General features: G+C 39.7%; 1 protein-coding gene across 2 annotated transcripts in view; it reads left to right on the top strand.

Annotated features, from left to right (window-relative positions):
- The window catches only part of LOC123635955 (protein DDI1 homolog 2), a 35,221-nt gene extending 14,367 nt beyond the window's left edge, over positions 1-20,854 (top strand). Inside the window, exons 5-9 of one of the 2 annotated variants that reach the window (XM_045548649.1) lie at positions 2,657-2,784; positions 6,395-6,523; positions 9,999-10,102; positions 12,183-12,378; positions 18,656-20,854. In XM_045548649.1, the coding sequence (XP_045404605.1) occupies positions 2,657-2,784; positions 6,395-6,523; positions 9,999-10,102; positions 12,183-12,378; positions 18,656-20,535 (2,437 nt within the window). In that variant the 3' untranslated portion in view covers positions 20,536-20,854. Of the gene's footprint in view, positions 1-2,656; positions 2,785-6,394; positions 6,524-9,998; positions 10,103-12,182; positions 12,379-15,291; positions 15,355-18,655 lie in introns of those variants that run through there. The other variant, XM_045548650.1, reaches the window with a different exon arrangement.
- The last annotated feature ends 638 nt before the right edge of the window (positions 20,855-21,492 follow it).

Raw genomic sequence — 21,492 nt, 5'->3', positions numbered from 1 at the left:
ATCCAAGGCTTAAACGTGATTGGATTAGAGACAGCGCTGCTCAAGTGGAACCTTGTAGTCCTGTTTTTGTTTTGCAGTTCTTGTGTTGGCCATAGTGGATAAACTGACAGCCAGACACATTTCCAGCTCCAGTTTCTATAATGCGAAGGTTCTTACCTGGGGCTACATTAAAATCACATGAGAAGCTTTTAAAAGTGCAAATGCTTAGGCTCTTCTCCCAAATCCGATGAATCAGAATCTTCAGGCATGGAGCCTAAGCTAATACAATGATGCTAATGCCTGTCTCAGCCTCAGTCACATTACTAGTCACAAGCAAGATACAGTTTAGTCAGTCCCTTTGAATGAAAGCTGCTTTTCCTCCCCTAGATTCACTTTTTGTTGCTAATTGTGAAGGACTTAGTGTAACTACTAACTGTGACAGTGCTTAGACTGAGCAGCTTTTTATACACCGTGTCATGTCATCTTTGGTTGCTTAAATGAAGCTTAACTTGGTATTATGTTACCTTGTCAGCTTGGAAATCAAATAATGTTTTGTTAGTTTCCCATTATTCTAAGTGCATATGAAATCAAAGAAGTGTGTATTGTACACCAAAGTCAATTGACAGCCCTAAGCCATTCACTTGTGTTCTTGTTGATTAAGTGTTCCCATTAATTGTATTAGATGTTGGTGAATATCTTTGAGAAACATGTCACTAGTTAAATCTGTTCAGAGAAACAGGAAGATATTTGTGTCCTCTGAATTCGATCACATTGCAGCTATAAGAAAGAACTGATATAAGTTTTAAGAATAGTTGCATTCAACCCAGGAAGGAGGGGTGAGAAGGCATCATAGGCAAACTGTACTACCAAGCTGTTGGAAGAATAGAGGTGAAATGAAGCATGTCCATGTGGCTCGTGTTTCTTTCCAGGGGTGTGGTAGAGGAAACAGGGTAATGCATCCATCCTTTTAAAGGAGAAAACCTTGTGCCTCTGAAGAGACTCCCTGAATACCCAGAGTAACTGGTGTTATCTCAGGATATTTTGTTGAAAGTTTTTTGGGTTGGAGGAAATGCAAGATTGGATACACAATTAATTTTAGATTATTTCTAAATGTAATAATGCACAATAGGATAAAAGCTCTATAATTATATCAAACGCCTATTAAAGATTTGTTTGGCTTGCTATACCAGTGATTACAGAGGGTACGTGTACACTGAGGTATGATAGCTTGCGTATTTGCCTAACTAAATTAAATGAAGGTGCTTTTGACTTTCTGAGAAGTTTAATATTACAGAATGGTTGGTAAAGCATTCAGTCAGTTCAGTTGGGCATTGTTACAAAAAGGACAGACATTATAGTTTAGAGCAGTGGTCAGCAGACTTTTTCAGTAAAAGGCCAGAGAGTAAATATTTTAGGCTTGCAGGCTATACAATCTCTTGCTTGTTCACCTCAGTCACTGCCATGTGAAAGCTACCACAAACAATATGTAAATGTATGGTGTCACTGGGTTCCCATAAAAATTTATTTACCCAAACAACAGGCTGCAAGTTGTTTACAATGTATTTTACCCCACATCTTGTACCCTGTTTTGTTACTGTTTCTGTCCTTAGGTAAGTTACCCAGCTGCTGACCTAGTTTACATTAATGCTGGTAGTGTTTGGTAATGTTTTTAAAAGGAGACTGGAAATGAAGACATGAGATGTTGGCATAAGCAAGAACTCTCTTTTATATGCTTATCTCTGATTTAAGAATTAGATATCTTGAATTTTTGAAGAGATTATTTCATAGGCCAAGTGAATTATGATACATATGCATGTAGTTTTAAGTGATAGATGCATTTTTCTGAGCATCTGTTCTCATGTTAGCACTGTATATTAGATCCTTTATACCTCTCAACAGCCGTGTGATAGGAATTATTACCCTCATTTTACATATTAGAAAACCCAATCCTGAAGAAGCAGCAGGTGCAGCATGAGTAGTTGAAATGTCTGTGTACTCAGTTTGCAAACTTTCTTTTTTTGAGAGAGTCTCACTCTACTGCCTGGGCTAGAGTGCCACGGCATCAGCCTAGCTCACAGCAACCTCAAACTTCTGGGCTTAAGCAATCCTCCTGCCTCAGCCTCCCTAGAAGCTGGGACTACAGACGTGCGCCACCATGCCTGGCTAATTTTTCTATTTTTAGTAGAGATGGGGTCTGGCTCTTGCTCACGCTGGTCTTCAACTCCTGACCTCAAGCAATCCTCTCATCTTGGCCTCCCAGAGTGCTAGGATTACAGGTGTGAGCCACCGTGCCCGGCCCCTGCAAACTTTTTTTTTTTTGAAGTACGAGGCATGGGAAATGTATGCAGATACCTAGTAAATCCTCAGTTAAAATTGCATTTACAGGATAAAAAGGGTATGACGCTTGCTCTCTAGTTTATTTTTTTATTTCTAAGCTTATAAAGGGAGCATAATTATTTTATGTTAGGTAGTTTTTATGCCTTTAGATTTTTTGCCAGCTAAGTATTGCATTACCTCCTAATAAATCACCTATTGCAGGATAGGGTACCAATTTCCGTGACTCAGTTGTTATAGTTGGGGCAAAAAATATGTACAAATTTTTAATATTGTGACTTTGAAACTGATTTCTCTTCATGGAAGTAATGTTTTCAGTGCCCCTGATCTTGGTCTCTTACAGGCAACAGAACATTGAGGAAAACATGACGATAGCAATGGAAGAGGCTCCAGAAAGTTTTGGCCAAGTAGTGATGCTTTATATAAACTGCAAAGTGAATGGACATCCTGTGAAAGCCTTTGTTGACTCAGGTGATGTCTCCATCTTTTGTGTCTCGGTCTCCCTCTCTGACGTGCTGACCTCACACGGGAGAAGGGGAGACTTGAGTGTCCGTTCAGATGGCCGTGCTCCTTTGGACCACTAACTTAACAAGCCTAGGAGTTAACTGTTTCACTTGACAATCCTCTTGTTAGTAATAGGTTTATTTCTTTAATGGTTTTTTAACCAGTTTTGTATTTTGCAGCGTCTTTTATTTTCCTAGCTCCCTTTATTTAGTATCCTGAATTTCTGAGATACTTCTGTAAGAAATTGGGATTAAATAGGTTTAGAAGAAGGAGCTGTGTAGAGTATAGGTCAAACATAGTTCAAACTGGCTTTTGTGCCAGCACTTTGCCAGGATCTGTGAGGAGTGTAAAACTTAGTACTGGGCATGATTCTTGCCTTCATAGGTAAGGAGATGGAGTTTCCCACTTGAGGAGTCAGGTAATCCTTGTACTGACTGGCACCTTTTCTCTCAGTAAGAATTCTTTGCTTTTTAGTAAGACCGTAGTATGTAGCGCATTGTGAGCATATGACCGAGTGGTCTCACATGTGTCTTAATTCTGGATATCTCACTCAAGGTGGTAGGATAGATGAGTTCATAAAGTAGATAAATCCCCTGCTCAAATAATAATTTCCTCCCCATTTGTTCATTCATCAATACTTGAGCACATGCTAGGTTTCACCTCATAAAGCGTTTGTATCTTAAGATACAGATATTTCTGGGAGAAGTAAATCTGCTAATTATTCAGTTTAAAAAATACCTATTGAAGCCAGGTGCAGTGGTGTGCACCTGTAGTTCCAGATACTCAGGAGCCTGAGGTGAGAGGATCGTTTAGCCCAGGAGTTCAAAGCTGCAATGTGATATGATTGTGCCTGTGAATAACCACTGCACTCCAGCCAGGGTAACATAGCAAGACCCTGTCTTATTTTTTAAAAAGGTCCTATTGAGTGCTGTGTGCAGGGCCTTGTGCTGGGGGCTTGTCAGTAAGATTTACTAACTAGAGCTTCGGAGAGCTCCTGTATGAGTGAGAGAGACGAATACATACGAGACCCTATGTAACACTCAAGAAATAGTGATCCATTACTGTGTGCCAAGCACCGTGCTAGGGGCTTAATATATATCATCTCACTCAATTTTATTTCATCCTCAGAACATCTCTGTGAGCTTTGTTCTATCATTCCTATTTTACACATAAAGAGGTCACTCTCTACAATCTCTTTTTTACACATAAACTTAGATGTAGAGAGGTGAAGTGACTTTCAGGTGTACAGGGTTTGTGAGTGGTGGACCTGGATTGAGCCCCAGATCTGCTTGATTCCAGAACTCTTAATACTGTGCAAAAATCAGGTGAATGTTGGATAGACCTAAAGACCACATTCCCCCTCTGACTAGAGTGTTCAGGAGTGTCGTCTCAAAATGGGACATTTGAACTGAGTTGCCTCCCTGGCCAGAGGATTTGGGGCTTTGATCTGAGGCTTGAGAAAAGGCAAGAGAGCAGGAGAAAGGGGCCCTTCTCATCCTGAGTTGCTTAATTATGTCAATGACTAGCTTTGTGGATTAATGTGAGGAGGAAAGAAGCAAAGAAAGAATTGCTTTCCCACATTCCCTTTTCCTTCATTGTCTCTGGGCCTTCTTGAATCTAACCTTCAAATGCCAAGAGTGGCTGGATGCAGTGGCTCACGACTGTAATCCCAGCACTTTGGGAGGCTGAGGTGGGAGGATCCTTTGAGGCCAGGAGTTCAAGACCAGCATGAGCAACATAGGAGACCCTTTCTCTACAAAAAATAGAAAAATTAGATGGGCATGGTGATGCACACCTGTATTCTCAGTACTCAGGAGGCTGAGGCAGGAAGATCACTTGAGCCCAGGAGTTTGAGGTTGCTGTGAGCCGTGACTGCACCACTGCACTCCCAGCCTGGGCAACAGAGACCCTGTGTCTAAAAAAAATTTTTTTTAAATGCCAAGAGCTTGCAATGCCCTAAAAATGTAGACTATCTAATGAGTAATAATGAACGGGAAGTGCTGGCATTGAATGAGAGGCAAAGTCATTGGGAAAGGGTGGTCAGTTGGGGAGGAGATGGGTCTTGAGCTCGGCCTTAAAGCATCAGTGGAATTCAGAGAAAGTGAAAGCAGGGGAGGGGCCACTTTACAGGTGGGTCGCGGTAAGTCAGAGGCAAAGGGGTCACATTCTTCCTGCTAAAGTAGGAGAGGTTAGAGTAGTAAGAATGCAAGGCTAGAAAGAAGCAGTGGGGCCAGGGTGAGGTGGAGTCTGAAGCTGTGGTGATGGTGGTTTGAAACTAATAGAGTGGAAACCATTGAGGACTTTTGAACAGTTGAAGAAGTAAGTGATTTTAAGAAGGTGTATTTTAGGAAAACTGAAGGCAGACACAGATCTGGAGACTTCTGTCCCCCTCAGGGTCAGAACTGTTTATTTCCTTGCTTTAAATTATGTATCCACAGAGTGGTTTGGAAGCTAGAGAAATTTTTCACTTGCCAGGGTATAAGGTGTGAGTGAGGCTGATTGCTAGGGTAGAAAGAGGGTCAGAAATAGCAGAAATTGTGTAGAGCTTATTTACAAGTTTGGGACAGTTAACAAGCCAGAGAGAAGGCTAGAAGAGGAGTCAGAAGTGAACCATGCCAGGTTTTATGGCTGCAAGAAAATAATTCCATAGGCAAAGGTAGAGAAATCCCAAGTGGGAATTATTTGGGGAGAAAGAGCTTTATACCTGTTGGCTATGAGGTAGAAATGTCTAATACACAGGAATGTGGTACTAGAGTTTAAGGGAGAAATTAAGACTGTGAGTGAAGGTGTCTTGTCTTCTACACAGGCTGACTTTAGCTAAGTATATGTAACTGGGAGAGAAAATAGCTGAAATGCCCTTATCTTTAAATGTTGGAGCAGAACATGGGGAGTTAACCTCTGTTTGGGAGACTCCTGGCTCAGTCTCCCAAGTAGTGAGTAGCTGGAACTATAGGAGTACACCGCTACACCTGGCTAATTTTTTTAAAAATTTTATGTAGAGACAGGGTCTTGCTATTGCACAGGCTGTATTTGAACTCCTGGCCTCAAGCAGTCCTCCCAACTTTGGCCTCCCAAAGTGGTAGGATTGTGGGCATGAACCACCACACCTGGTGAGGATATATGTATTTTTTAACTAGTAAACTATTGTGTCCTAAAGTTTGAAGTAAAAATAACTTGGTAAAATGCTCAGAGATACTGAGTATAAACTGCTGAGTGTAAAGTAGTGTTTAATTTAGCATTGCTATCTAGACATGGTGGTCATGATTTGAACTTTTAGGAGGTCTTTCCAGGTAGTTTTGCATTTATTGGCAAAGTTTTAAACTATCACTTAATTATTACATTGTTACACAATATTCTTTCCCTCAGTGTCAAGTTTCCATAGTATGTTTCAGATTCCATTGTGTAACTGAAAATTGAGTAAGTGAGCAGGACACTTGGTAGGCAGGATTGATTTTACAGAGATAAAAGCCTAGGCATATATTAATACCTAACTTTTTGCCTTATTATTATTGCTGTATTTTGAGTTCCACAAGGGTGGATTTTGTTTACATTATCCGATGTTTCTCTCCCTGTCCAGGTGCCCAGATGACTATTATGAGCCAAGCTTGTGCAGAAAGGTGTAATATAATGAGACTGGTGGACCGTCGGTGGGCAGGGATTGCCAAAGGAGTGGGCACCCAGAAGATTATTGGAAGGGTACATCTAGGTGAGCAAAAGGCACTGGGAATTGCTGTCTTTTCATAGGGTATTTGTAGGGTAGTCGGTTTGTAAGGTTTTAGAGGTTTTTTTGTTTTGTTTTGTTTTTTAATTTCTTTTGTGTGGATACATCTGACCCAATAAATCACATTCCTAGAAATTTTAAATCCTGTGTTCTATCCAAGATATACATGCTTTTGCTGGTTAAAAAAAACTAGCCTCCTACGCACTTCTCTTTCCTGTTCCTCAGAGATAATCCCTTTCAGTTATTTTAGCTGATTTCTTTTGGTACTCACCTGTTTCTAAATAACATGTGTCTATTTCTGTTTATTGTTGTGACTGTGTAAATGATTTTGAGAGCTTGAGTCATCTAATTGAATATGATGACTTTTCTTTCATGTCTAGCATTCTTTTCTCTTACAATGAATAATCGTCCTTTTTTTGTCATTTGGTTTGTTATGTGCTATTCATCCCCATACACTTCCCTGGTTATGTAAATCTCCTTTAAACAGGTGCAGGCACATCAGGTATTGCATATGTTTCATTTTATTGAAGACACTTCTTCCCAAGCCTAGACTGCTGGTTCCAGGACTGCTTCACAGCTGTTGTTCTGAAACCGTTCTTGAATCCTGAGGAAGAAATCCTGAAGATTCCTTTCTCTTCTGTCTTGTGATAGATTGCCTGAATCCCTGTCTTCCTGTGTTTTGTCTTGCTCTTCAGTTTGTTGGTGTGCCTCTTGCCATAACTTCCTGAGAAGAGGTGCGTGGGAGTAACTGGAGACCTTAAGTACCAGAACAAGTCTTTTTTCCCCACATTGAACTGGTCTGACTGGGTTGGAAATTATTTTCCTTCACAATTTTGAGGCATTGCCCCTTAGTCTTTTCACTGTCAGTGTCCCTGTAGAGAAGCTGGATGCTATTCTGATTTGTGATCCTTTATGTGAAAGATTTTTTTTCTTCTTCGAAGCACAATTGTAGATCTTCTCTTTGACCTCAGTGTTTAGAAATTTTGTAGGGATGTACTTGGCTTTAGATCTCTTTTCATCTACTGTACTGAGTACTTGATAATCTTTTCAATCTGGAAACACATGTCCTTCAGTTCTGGGGACTTTCCCTGAATTATTCTGATGATGATTTTCCTCCCTTCTAGAATGTCTGCTATCCAGATAGGATAATCAGTCTTCCGTCCTGGACTTGTCCTATAGTTTTCTTTTCTTTCTTTCATTGTGTTGTGGTTTTTTTGTGTGGAATTTCCTCGACTTTGTCTTCAAACCTTTCTGTTACTTTTGTGTGTGTATTTTATTTTAGGTGGTTTTCATATTCTTGGATTCTGCTCATATTAAAGAGTGGGACACCAAAAGGCTGTTTGGAAGGTGACCTGGGCAGGCAGCCATGGCACCTGTGGTCTTCACTGTAGGGTGGTCTGGAAGTTGGCAGGGAGAAAAGGGCTGGAGTCTCAGTAGACTTTGACTTAATTCATCCCCCTGGTTTTTAGTCACATGCTCATTGTTCTGTCCCTGTCTTCCTCCATGCCCATCTTGTTAAGAGTGCCTCTGTTTCACCCTCTCCAGAAAATAAACCTCTAGTCTGCTGCTGGGGTGAAGGGTCACCTGGCTGAGCAGAGTGCAGGAGGGGACGCCCCAAGGTCTAACTGTGCCTATACAGACTTCCAACCAGCCTTCCTGCTTTGGGCCCACCTCTACTCCTATTTGCAGAGGTACTTGTGATCAATTCCTAAGCCTTGTAGGAGTTGTGTGATGTAAATTGGGTTGCTCTCAGTTTTCCTCATTGTCATCTGCTTTTTAGTTCCAAAGTTTTGTTTCTGTGATCTCTTCCATTGTATTTGGCCTTAGGAATTTGTGCCTTAAAAAAAACCCAAAAACTTTTTTCCTAATTTTTTTAGGAGTAAATGTAGATAAATGTGTGTGTTCAGTCCTTCATCTCTAATCAGAACTGTTCTTTTTTTTTTTCTTTCTTTTGCTGTCCATTTAATAGATGCTCATTGTAGAGAACTTTGAATGTATTGAAGTGTGAGAAGCAGCAAAAAAAAAAAAAATTCTCTTAAATCCCTTAAGTAAGAATCAATCACCAGTATCATTTGGGTATATCTCCTTCTGGTCTTTTTTCCATGCATTTTTTTCTGATAAAAGGTGGTCATATAATGTATAAAATTTTATACTCTGCTTTAAGAAAAAGTAATAACATTTTCCTAATGTCACTATGAATTTCATAGGTATTATTTACATAAATGTATAGCATTGTTTTATATGAGTTTAATGATCAACTTTTGGGGTATGTTCCCCCCCCCCCCCCGCATATTTTGTCATTATTACACGGCAGTATAGTTTTATGCACATTTTGATTTTTTTTCCTCAGTCAAGATTCCTATAAGTGAAACAACTGAATCAAAAGTTATGAATACTTTTAAGGCTCTTAATATATTGCCAACTAGTGGCAGTCTGGTTTATCCAGCACTGAATGAACACTCATCTTTTTTTTTTTTGAGACAGAGTCTCTGTTGCCTGGGCTAGAGTGCTGTGGCATCAGCCTAGCTGACACCAACCTCAAACTCCTGGGCTCAAGCGATCCTCCTGCCTCAGCCTCCCAAGTAGCTGGGACTACAGGCATGCACGGCTAATTTTTTATATATGTATTTTTTTTTTTTAGTTGTCCAGCTAATTTCTTTCTATTTTTTTAGTAGAGACAGGGTCTTGCTCTTGCTCAGGCTGGTCTTGAATTCCTGAGCACAAACGATCCGCCCGCCTCAGCCTCCCAGAGTGCTAGGATTACAGGCGTCAGCCACCGCGCCCGGCCTTTTTTTTTTTTTTTTTTTTTAACAAAAAACTTTTCATCAAGAAAACATCATAAAGAAAGTGAATAAACACCAACTAGGGAAGAACTTTAGGAACCCATATAACTAATAAAGGATTTGTATTCAAAATATATACATATGTGTGCCTATCTTCTAACTCAGTAAGACAGACAATATAAAAATTTACAGAAACACTTGAACAAGCACTTGAGAAAATCCAGATGGTTATTAAATACATGAAAATTTCCTTAACCTCATTAATCAGGGAAATACAAAATTACTTATCAGATTAGCAAAGATTTAAAATCTAATATTAAGCCTTCATTGACTTTTTTTTTTGAGACAGAGTCTTGCTTTGTTGCCCTGGGTAAAATGCAGTGGCAGTATCATAGCTGATTGCAACATCCAACTTCTGGGCTTGAGCAATTATCCTGCCTTTCAGCCTCTGGAGTAGCTGGGACTATAGACATGTACCACCACACCCGACCCTTCATTGACTTTTAAGCTGATCATTGGTCTTAGATTTTCATACTTAACCCATCTATTTGCATGCTTTGCCTTGGCTTTGATTGACTGTAGGAAGCAAGGTACTGAATGACAGGTACATTTCCAAAGCTTGTCTGGGGCTTTTGAAGAAAACATCAGTAACCTTTTCTCTTCTTTGTGTGCTTTAGCTCAGGTTCAAATTGAAGGAGATTTCTTGGCGTGTTCTTTCTCTATACTTGAGGAACAGCCCATGGACATGCTTCTGGGACTGGACATGCTTAAACGGCATCAGGTAATTAAGAGATTCACTTTTCCTTTTGCATCTGCTTTTTGTACTTCGATTATATTATCATATTATTTCTATTGGTTATCTCTAGTGGAAAACCAAGAAGCCTGACTTTTTAAACCTGGAAATGTCTTTAATTGATTATGTTGTAATGCAAGGGTTGAAATGATGTATTAGTTAAAATAGAATCGGTTTTTGTGAGATCTGTGAATCTGTTTAATCTTATCATGTGTTTTCAGATTATAATGGGCACTTTGGTTCCCTTGTTTTAAGGTTCTGATTAGAACTGGTAAGATTCTCATTAGTAGTTTTTTCATGATTTAGTGTAAGTTCAGTAAATCTTCAGTATTTTTAGATGCTTGTCAAACAGTACTTGGAAAGAAGACCTTCAGGATTAAGGAAGGAGAGCCAGGTGTGGTGGCACTTGCCTATAATCCCAGCTATTAATACTTGGGAGGCTGATGCAGGAGGATCACTTGACCCCAGGAGTTTGAGACCAGTCTGGGCAACATATTGAGACCCCCATCTCTGAAACTAAAAAATTAAAAGAAAAGATTAAGGAAAGTATACTTATGATGTTGGGATTGAAAGTGTTTATTTAGTATAGGGAGAATAAAACATATGTAAATATATGTATTTTAATCAGGGCTATTCTCATTATCAGGAGTATTATACTGGTTTTGTTTTGAGACAGAGTCTCACTCTGGGTAGAGTGCAGTGGCATCATTGTAGCTCACTGCAACCTCAAACTCCTGGGCTTAAGTGATCCTCCTGCCTTACCCTCCCAAGTAGCTGGGACTACAGGCACACACTGCAACACCTGGCTAATTTTATATCTCTTTAGCAGAGACAGGGTCGCACTCTTGCTCAGGCTGGTCTTGAACTCCTGACCTCAAGCGGTCCTCCTGCCTTGGCCTCCCAGAGTGCTTGGATTACAGGTGTGAGCCACCTGGCCCTGCTGAGAATAATATATTGCTTTGTGTTGATATTTAGATTTCTACTCTGAAGCCCAATAATTTAAGATATACCGTTCTCATTGAAGAAGCAGTTGGTGTCCACTGGGTAATAAAAATTTTTTATGGTAGGGTTTTATAGGTAGTAAATATTTCTATGTCACTATTTTTTAAAATATTAAATTCTTATAAAAGGAGATGTATTATATTGATAATAAGATACAACATTCTAAATAGAAGGAATGAGTGAATGTGTGTGTAAATAAAGCCTAATTTATCAACTTGTTACTATTTTTCAGTCATGGTATAGACCAACAGTCTCCAGCTTTATGGATATAAATCATAGGTGTACAACTGTTCTATGTTAAGTAGTCAGAGTAAGACAGAGTCTCACTCTGTTGCCCGGGCTAGAGTGCCATGGCGTCAGCCTAGCTCACAGCAACCTCAAACTCCTGGGCTCAAGCGATTCTTCCCTCAGTCTCCCATGTAGCTGGAACTACAGGCATGCGCCACCATGCCTGGCTAATTTTTTCTATATATTTTTAGTTGTCCAGCTAATTTCTTTCTATTTTTAGTGGAGACAGGGTCTCACTCTTGGTCAGGCTGGTCTTGAACTCCTGACCTCAAGCGATCATCCCACCTCGGCCTCCCAGAGTGCTAGGATTACAGGCGTGAGCCACCACGCCTGGCCAGATTTTTTTAAAAGATAAATAAATATAAACTATATCTTGCAAAAATTATTTTCCTCTGAACTTTGAGTATTAAAAAAAATTGTAAATTAACAGTATCATCCAGTTAAAGGTTAAATACTTCTAGGTAAACTAGTTTTTGTGCACCTCTCTGTCCTCGTCAGTGTTGTTCTTTGTTTTGGGGGGTTTATTTTTTATTTTCAATTTTTTTTAGAGATAGGGTCTTACCCCATCACCCAGGCTGGAGTGCAGTGGCCTGATCATAGCTCACTGTAACCTCAAATTCCTGGTCTCAAGTGATCCTCCCACCTCAGCCTCCCCAAGTGCTGGGATTATATGTGTGAGCCACCACACGAGGCTGAATGGAGTTTTAAATTTGGGATCATAATCTTTCTTCATGATGTTTTATCTACTATCACCATTCTTTGTTTTCCTCCTTCTAAGTGTTCCATTGACCTCAAGAAAAATGTACTCGTGATCGGCACTACAGGCTCACAAACCACCTTCCTTCCTGAAGGAGAGCTACCAGAATGTGCCCGGTTGGCATATGGGGCTGGGGCCAATCGAGAGGATGTGCGGCCAGAGGAGATTGCAGACCAAGAATTAGCTGAAGCCCTTCAAAAGTCAGCAGAGGATGCAGGTATTTGGAATAGCCTAGCTCTTGAATAATACTTGATTGGTGGGTGAGTGGGGACATGCAAGCTTCAGGGGGATAGTGACCTTTCCAGTTTGTAATTAGTCTCATCGTCCTGTAGTCGTAGATGTATTCATTGTTTGTCTTCTTACTTCCTCCTTCCCATCTCTTAATACATTAAAGAAAAACTCCGTGTTTCAACAAATCAAGAAACAAAAGTCCATTGTTATGTGTAAGATAGATTGGGGCATTATTTGCCTAGAGTGTTTTTCTTTTTTTGTAGAGGTGGGGTCTCTCTTGCTCAGGCTGGTCTAGAACTCCTGAGCTCAAAGGATCCTCCCTTCTCAGCCTCCCAGAGTGCTGGGATTACAGGCGTGAGTCTACATGCCTGGGCAGCCTAGACATATTTTGGTAGCTTCCTAAAATATCTTGTGCTGTTTTTTCCCTAAAGAATGTTATAACAGTATAGCAGACACTAACTTTTGAGGTCAGTCATATTTCCCTGAAAATTTCTTTTCTTAGGCCTGTTTATTTTGAAGGATAGCATTGCTACTGTAACTGAGCAGCCCCAAGTTTAAAAATATTTACTGAAATTGCTGCCACCAAAGACAGAACCAACAGTAAGAAGCATAATTGAACATTAATCAAAATGTAGTGTTTTATGCTCTGAACCTGTGATCACAGTAGTGTCATCAGGCCATATTAGGACAGTATGTACCCAGGCATGGTGGCTCACACTTGGGATGTATTTTCTAGAAGCTGAAAAGAATTAACTTTTAATGGCTGGGCACAGTGGTTCACACCTGTAATCCTAGCACTCTGGGAGGCCAAGGCAGGAGGATCTCTTGAAGTCAGGAGTTTGAGACCAGCCTGAGCAAGAGTGAGACCCAGTCTCTATTAAAAATAGAAAAAAAACTAGCTAGGCATGGTGGTGCACGCCTGTCATCCCAAGTACTCGGTATGGCTAAGACAGGAGGATCACTTGAGCCCAGGAGTTTGAGATTGCTGTGAGCTAGGCTGATGCCATGGCACTGTAGCCTGGTCAATAGAGTGAGACTCTATCTCAAAAAAAAGAATTAAGTTTTAAGTTTGGGTTATTTTAAAATCTTGAGCTGCAATTATTCATCAGAATGACTAATATCACACATTGCTTTTTCTAGTACATTAAAATGTTTTAAGAGTTACTAGTTCAGGGAATAGCTTTCTTCTAAAGAGAGAAGTATGAACTTTAAAAATAAGCCAGGTTTGGCCGGGTGCGGTGGCTCACGCCTGTAATCCTAGCACTCTGGAAGGCTGAGGTAGGTGGATCGTTTGAGCTCAGGAGTTTGAGACCAGCCTGAGCAAGAGCAAGACCCTGTCTCTACTATTAAAAAAAAAAAAAAAAAGGAAAGAAATTAGCTGGACATCTAAAAATATATATAGAAAAAGTTAAGCGGGCATGGTAGCGCATGCCTGTAGTCCCAGCTACTCGGGAGGCTGGGGCAGAAGGATTGCTTGAGCCCAGGAGTTTGAGGTTGCTGTGAGCTAGGCTGACGCCATGGCACTCTAGCCTAGGCCAACAGAGTGAGACTCTATCTCAGAAAAAAAATAAGCCAGGTTTTGCCACTGTTTTACTGGAGAACATTGAGATGCCCAACCTTGAGCTTGTTTAAAATGAGCATGGGTAACAGATGGAATTTTCCAAAGTGGCCTTGTTTAGAATCTACTCCAGCACCTTTTAGCTCAGTTTTACATACAAAGTATAGTTCTGGTGGAACAGGTATTTTGTAGGAAGGGGAGAATTTTGAACAACCAGACAGGGAGAGACTAATTTTAATAGTTTTAATCTTCTCAACAAGGTAAACTTGAACGAGTTTGACACACCCACTTACAACATTTTGCGTTTTGGGGGGTAATTTGTCATCTTAGTCATAATACAGTGTGTTAATATGAGACTATATTACCATTTCGTGAAATGCCTTTTTTTTTTTTTTTTAACCTACATAGTTTTGCTGCTATTATTTAAGACATGTTAGCTGATAATAGCAGTGTTTTCTAACCTACTAATAACAGTTACCCTCTTTGGGTAATTACCTTATTTCAATTAAAATTTTAGTGGATTAAAAGATACACTGATGTGTCCAGGCTCAGTGAAGGCGCTGTACCAATTTCAAAGGATTAAAAGGAAATGGCTTTTTACCCATGTAACCTTCCGTTCCTAGTGTATATGGTTTATGTTAATTTTTGGAATGTTTAAATAGTTAAATAATTTTACAGCATCAGGTCCTGTTTGTTTAGAACATTGACTTTCCTGGTATCATCAAAATCAAAACTCCGCACATAGTAGGTGAAAGTATTTTGTGTAAAGCTGTTTTTTTGGTAGATACTTTACACCAAAGTATCTTTATCTTTTCTATTAATTGAAAAATAATTCAGAGTAGAAGCTATATCTGATATGTTATATAAAAACTGAGTAAAAGGTAAAGAAGGTGAGGGTAGAATTTAACCAGGTTTGGTTTGTTTTCTTCTAAAAATTAATCTCAACTGAGAAAGAACTTTGGAAAGTGACTGTTATATGTGTTGACTCACCTTTACTCCATAAGAAGATTTTTTTTATCATGTATTAATAATTCCATCTAATAGATTTACTTTCTTCACCTGTCTCACGTTTGCCCATCAAGCCTCTGTGTATGTGTAAAATTAATTTCTTTCCAAGTTGTATTAAAAATCTGTTGAAATTGATACATTGCTTTGTGTATTGTGAGAGATTTAAAGGAATCAACAAATCTTTTTGATGTCCAAACTACGGAAGCTTTCCCCCGCTTTCACTCTACCAGTTCCTGATTTTAAAGATGGCAAGGAATGGAGACTATAACCCTGCATGCTGTGTGGTTTGCATTGTTAACCCAAGTTTGCTTGTCTGTTTCCTAATTCAAACAGAACGTCAGAAGCCATGATGCATGTAGTGTGTGTGTACTGCAGCTGGAGTGGGCCCCAGACCAGGTATTTATAGACACCACGTTAAGCCTTCCATCCAGTTGTCATCTATGGTCTGAAAGTGTCTGTATCTGCAGCAGTTTTAGAAGTTAACTTATGTCATTCACCATTTCACCTTGTTTAATCTGGTTACAACTAGCCTGTATATACGTTTCTATGTTGGCATGCATACATACATGTGTAAGTATAAATTCCTGTTTAAAATGTTATCAATTATTAGAACAATGCAAGGGTGAAAAAAATCCCAGTAGAAACAGCATCCATTATACCTACCACATCTGACTATCATGAATGTCAGATCAAGAATATTGGTCTCATAGGGCCGGGCGCGGTGGCTCACGCCTGTAATCCTAGCTCTGGGAGGCCGAGGCGGGTGGATCGCTCGAGGTCAGGAGTTCGAGACCAGCCTGAGCAAGAGTGAGACCCCGTCTCTACTAAAAATAGAAAGAAATTATCTGGCCAACTAAAAATATATATACAAAAAAATTAGCTGGGCATGGTGGCTCATGCCTGTAGTCCCAGCTACTAGGGAGGCTGAGGCAGTAGGATCGCTTAAGCCCAGGAGTCTGAGGTTGCTGTGAGCTAGGCTGATGCCACGGCACTCACTCTAGCCCGGGCAACAAAGTGACACTCTGTCTCAAAAAAAAAAAAAAAAAAAAAAAAGAATATTGGTCTCACAGCACTTTGTCATTGGAGATAACTGTACTTTTTGGATTTCATAAGTTCCTTTCCACTGAAAAACTGAGACCTCCTTTTTCACATTATTGCACATAACTACCTGGAGTTATATAGGGGCAGAAATTTTAATTCTGTTGAAGAAATAGAATCTTAGCCCAGGGGACTAGTCATGAGTCACAGAGTCAGTAATATAGGCAGAACTTTTATTTTATTCTGTCAACAATAGGATCTAAGACTTCACTTTTCCCTCTGTCCCTGGCCCGACAGATTTTCCATAGAAGGTACCCTGTTTCCATTTCCCTGTGGTGTAAATTTGGTAAATGTCAACCTGAGTGTATCAGCTGATTTACCAGGAGGAAGAAAGGTGGTCTTTTAAACTATCAACAACCTAGGACTTGATAGCAGTTTGCAGGCTGGTTGTAATTAGATACGTAGCATTTAATTTCTTTGTTCTCTTCCCCCCCCACCCCTTTTAAGGATGGGTTAAAAGCAGGCATCGTTTAATCTTAATATCCATTATCATCCACTTCTCTTATCATTCTGTAAATTGACCCAGTCCTTCCCTACATTTAGAACTTAGGCCAGTGAAACTGACCTCTGCTGCAGGAGGATTTTATGCTACTTTTGTAGTGAATACAAAATCCATTGAGGCCATGTGCACCTTGACCTCACCTGGTTGTTCATAACTGGCATATCAGTGCCAGAAGGCTGTTAGCATACCTCTCTGTTGGTGACATGGATATTTCACTGCATTGTATTTTTTCCGTTAGCATTAGTTCAGAATTGAATCTCTCCCAGAGTCAGCGTTAGAGATTGATAAATAAAACTAATAACTGTTTCTAGACTCTAATGCATGTAGTTTAAACTGAAACAAATGGTGTTTTCCTGTGTACCCCTAAACTATAAGTAAGGTAAGATTGTTTCATAAAAAGTCAATAACTTCCTGACTCAGTGCTTTGTCTTCTCGTGCTGTTAACCAGTGTTTGATTAGAATGATTTAAAGCCATTTGAATATTACTGCATTGCTTCATAATTTAAGTCACGATCAAGCCCCCCTCCGCATTGCACATTAACATTTAGCACAAAGTGTTTGAGTTGCATCTGCCCTAATAGTTTGTATTGTGAGGTCAATTTTGTTACCAGCCTTTTGACTTTTAATTAAAGATCTTAAAATAAGTGCATAGAGGTCAATTTTTAACTGTGTCAGTGGCAAAAGGAGAGTTGGAGCTGATGGTTTTTTTCCCTTTTCCTTTAAATCTAAACTTAGCATTATTAGGAACTGATGGTTAATGATATCATTATGATGTTTAAGCTAGTGTTTAAGGCCTGCCATCTTGTTTGGTCATTAAATTGCAATGAATCTAAATAGTCATTGCTTATTGAAAAACTGTTAATGAATTATCTCCTTCCACTGCCCCATTCACATTCCTCTTTCCTTAAAACACTTGAATGTTCTTCATGTAGTTATACTCTATTAATGTGATAAAAATAACTAGTAATCCTTTTAAAGTTGCATTATTTGGTGGGGCCTTGACTGAGATTTAATCCATTTGATCATTAGCTTTACTTTTATTCTCTGAGTCAGATGCTCGCATAGTTTTACTGTGATTTGAGGGAAGCTTGGCTAGAAATAAAATCGAATGTTTGCTTCTGTCTTCTAGCAGTCCCCAAGCATTACATAAAATTCTTTCTTCTCAGCCAGCCACATTGGCTCATGTCTGTAATCCCAGTACTTTGGGAGGCTGAGGTGGAAAGGATCCCTTGAGGCCAGGAGTTTGAGACTAGCCTGGGCAACTTATTGAGACGTTGTCTCTACAAAAATTAAGAAAAATTAGCCAGGCCTGGTGGTGAGTGCCTGTAGTCCCAGCTACTTGGGAGGCTGAGGCAGGAGGAACCCTTGAGCCTAGGAATTTGAGGTTGCAGTGAGCGGTGATGATGCCACTGCACTCCAGCCTGGGTGACAGAGCGAGACACTGTCTCTAAAAAAATTTCTTATTTCTCTGTATAATTCCTGCTCTGTCCCAGTATACCTGGTTTTAGACTTCTCATTTATAACCTCAGCATTTATATTTGAATAGGAGAAGTGCTTTGGCATGAGAATCACTCTACTGTAAAGTTTCTCAAGATCTGTAATGTCTTTAAGAATCAACTGAGGAGCTTACTGAAAATGCAGATTCCAGGCTTTATTCCCAAGGATTTTACCCCAGAGTCTGCATCTTTAACAAGTATCCCAGCTGACTTTAGGGCAAGTGGTGAAGAAAATACACTTGGAGAAACTATTCTAGAGTTCTAGACTCACTGGGAATAAAGGTACATAAATGTCTTTCAGTCTTGAGCACTAACTCAGCCATTATGTGAATGCATGTTAATGGTACTCAATCATATTGAATTACAATATGCATGTTTTATTAAGAACATGCATACCTCTTATTCTGATGCTGTGATGTTAAATTGTCTACCACAGTGAAAAAGATTCTTGTATTTTTTAAATCATATCTATTAGTATAAGAGGAACCTGAGTTTAAAGACTGATTTTATTCTGTGCTGTTTAGATTTATATCTTTTGATAATTTAATGGCCTTTGTTACTTGCTAATGAATCTTCTTCCTTTCTCTTTTGTTCCATATAGAGAAAAGTGGTAAAGAATCTACCTCACTGGGAATGTCATCAGTACCAACTTCAGATGGATTTAACCATCCAGCCCATCCTTCAGGACAGAGTACTGAGATTGGTAATCCTACGAGTCTTGCTCACTCTGTCTCTGCTTCAGTCTGCCCTATCAAGCCCAGTGACCCAGAAAGCATTGAACCTAAAGCTGTGAAGGCTCTGAAGGCTTCAGCTGAATTCCAGATAAATTCCAAAAAGAAAGAACATCTTCCTCTGCAGGATCATTCTGATCATGCTTCTTCAGTAGACCATGCTCCAGCAGAGCAGAGTTCAGTTATGCCTTTGCAGAATTCACCGGAAGAAGCACTTGTTGCAGATAATCTCGAGAAATCTGCTGGAAAAAACACCCAGGGCCTCAAATTTCATCTCCATACAAGACAGGAAACTAATTTATCTGTCACAACTACTAGGATGCATGAACCACAGATGCTTCTAGGCAAAAAAGGTTGGGATCCAGAAAATCAGAACCTGACTCAAGTGAATGGCCTTCAGCAGCATGAAGAACCAGGGAATGAACAGTATGAGGTTGAACAACAGAATGCTCCTTGTGACCAAGAACATCTTTGTGACATAGGGGACCTTGAACTTCCTGGAGAAAGGCAACAGAACCAACAAACAATTGTTGATTTGGAAGCTACAATGAAAGGAGATAGGCTACAGCAGAATGTGGATCTTCCAAGTACAAAGAAAAGTATTCTACCTTCAGGATGCTTTGGCTGCTCAAATTCAGAAACACTTATGGAAATAGATATTGTTGAACAGTCCCTAGTTGCTGTGCTTAATTCAGCAGGCAGTCAGAATGCTGATGTCAAGAACATCACTGCATCGGATCTCACTTTAGATAATCCCTTGATGGAAGTAGAGACATCAAAATGTAACCCTTCACCTGAAATTTTGAATTCCATTTCCACTCAAGATTCACAGCCCTCAGAAAGTAATGTTGAAAGGTCTGGAACAAATGAAGAATATGGCAATTACTCCCCCTCTCTGAGTGTCTGTGGCAATTGTCAGCCCTCTGTGGAGTCAACAGAAGAATCTTGTTCATCTATAACAGCAGCGTTGAAAGAACTTCATGAACTTTTGGTTATTAGCAGTAAACCAGCTTCAGAAAATCCATCTGAAGAAGTTATCTGTCAATCACTAGCAGATGGCCAAGCTGGTATTAAGGGCCTTTCTGAAAGATGCACGCAAAATGAGCATCTTACCCAGGATGAACAGTGTCCACAAGTCTCCTTTCATCAGGCCATATCTGTGTCAGTGAAGGCAGAGAGCTTGACAGGCACTTTACCTGGCACTGGAATAGAAGATGTAGAAAATATAAACTCCAGGGGTCCAAGTGATGGCCTGTCAACTGATAAGGAAGGTGTCCCCAAATCTAGGGAATCAGTAAATGAGAACAGTTCTGTCACTCTAACCTCAGCTAAAACGTCTAATCAATTACACTACACCTTAGGTGTAGAAATTTCACCCAAACTTTTAGCAGGTGAGGAGGATGCACTCAATCAGACTTCTGAGCAAACTAAGTCTTTGTCATCCAGTTTCCTATTGGTTAAAGACCTGGGTCAGGGCATACAAAATCCAGTAACAGACAGACCCGAAACCAGAGAAAATGTCTGTCCTGAAGCTGCGAGGCCATTTCTTGAATATGTATCACCTACCAGCCATCCATCATCAAGTCCCTCCGTTCTTCCACCATTAATTTTTCCTGCCACAGATATTGACCGGATTCTCCGTGCTGGCTTTACTTTGCAGGAAGCTCTTGGGGCTTTGCATCAAGTTGGTGGAAATGCAGACCTTGCACTTCTTGTTTTGCTCGCAAAGAACATTGTAGTTCCTACATAACTATGGGAAAGTGGGCTAGACCATATTCCATTCCCTTAAAAAAAAAAAAAAAAAAGTTCTCTCTATATATACACACATACACACTCACCACGTATACAGTATATGTAGAAACCTGCAAGCAGAATGTTGAGCCAGATTTTTTTTAAGAGATTTTTTTCGGCCAAAGTAATTTATGATCTCTTGTCTGATGAATTTGTCTATTCTATTTGTTAAAATTTGGGCCTTTTTAAATGTATTGGCAGTATGTGCATACAAAGCTTTTTATTCTCATTACGATGATGTATTCTGGAATAAAATGGATGGTTTTGTTTATAGCATACCATTTTAGAATGAGAGTGAATGCTTTGGAAAGCAGAAGCCATGAGAAAAATCCCACCACCTATGCAGCTAAAAACAGATCAACTCCACACCGTAACTGTGTCTGTGCTGTCAGCAAGGTATGGCTTGTTGACTCAATTGTCAATTTAGAAACTTTTGACCATATAGTTTGGTGTTTGGAATTATACCCAGTGCTCTGTGTATTATGATTCATCAATTATAACAGGAAATTGAAGAATAATTGAATAATATCTCCTAGAGTGGTATGTTTTTATTTGTGTGCTTAGGATTTGGCATTTTAATAGGGTGAGTGGGAGGGCTTAAAACTTGAGCTACTTTGTGCATTACAGGCTTCTGCGTGGATTGCCAAGTATATGTATTACATTGGGTGGGACATTGTGGGGGAATTAGCATTAGAGTGAAACATGGTGCTACCCAGATTAAAGAAGAAAAACAAGAAAAACCAACCGTAATTCCATTTGCAGATGTCAAGAACTGTGAGAGAAAAACAATGGCCTAAACACTGGAATTTACTAGAGATTGAGTTTGCTAGCATCTCACTGATAACACCTCAACCCTTAATGACTAATGATGAACTTCAGTTCGGCTAATGGGTTGATTGCCAGCAGTTTATTTCCT

Source organism: Lemur catta, chromosome 3 (assembly GCF_020740605.2).
Source record: "Lemur catta isolate mLemCat1 chromosome 3, mLemCat1.pri, whole genome shotgun sequence".
NCBI lineage: Eukaryota > Metazoa > Chordata > Mammalia > Primates > Lemuridae > Lemur > Lemur catta.
This window is presented reverse-complemented; position numbering and strand designations above follow the sequence as displayed.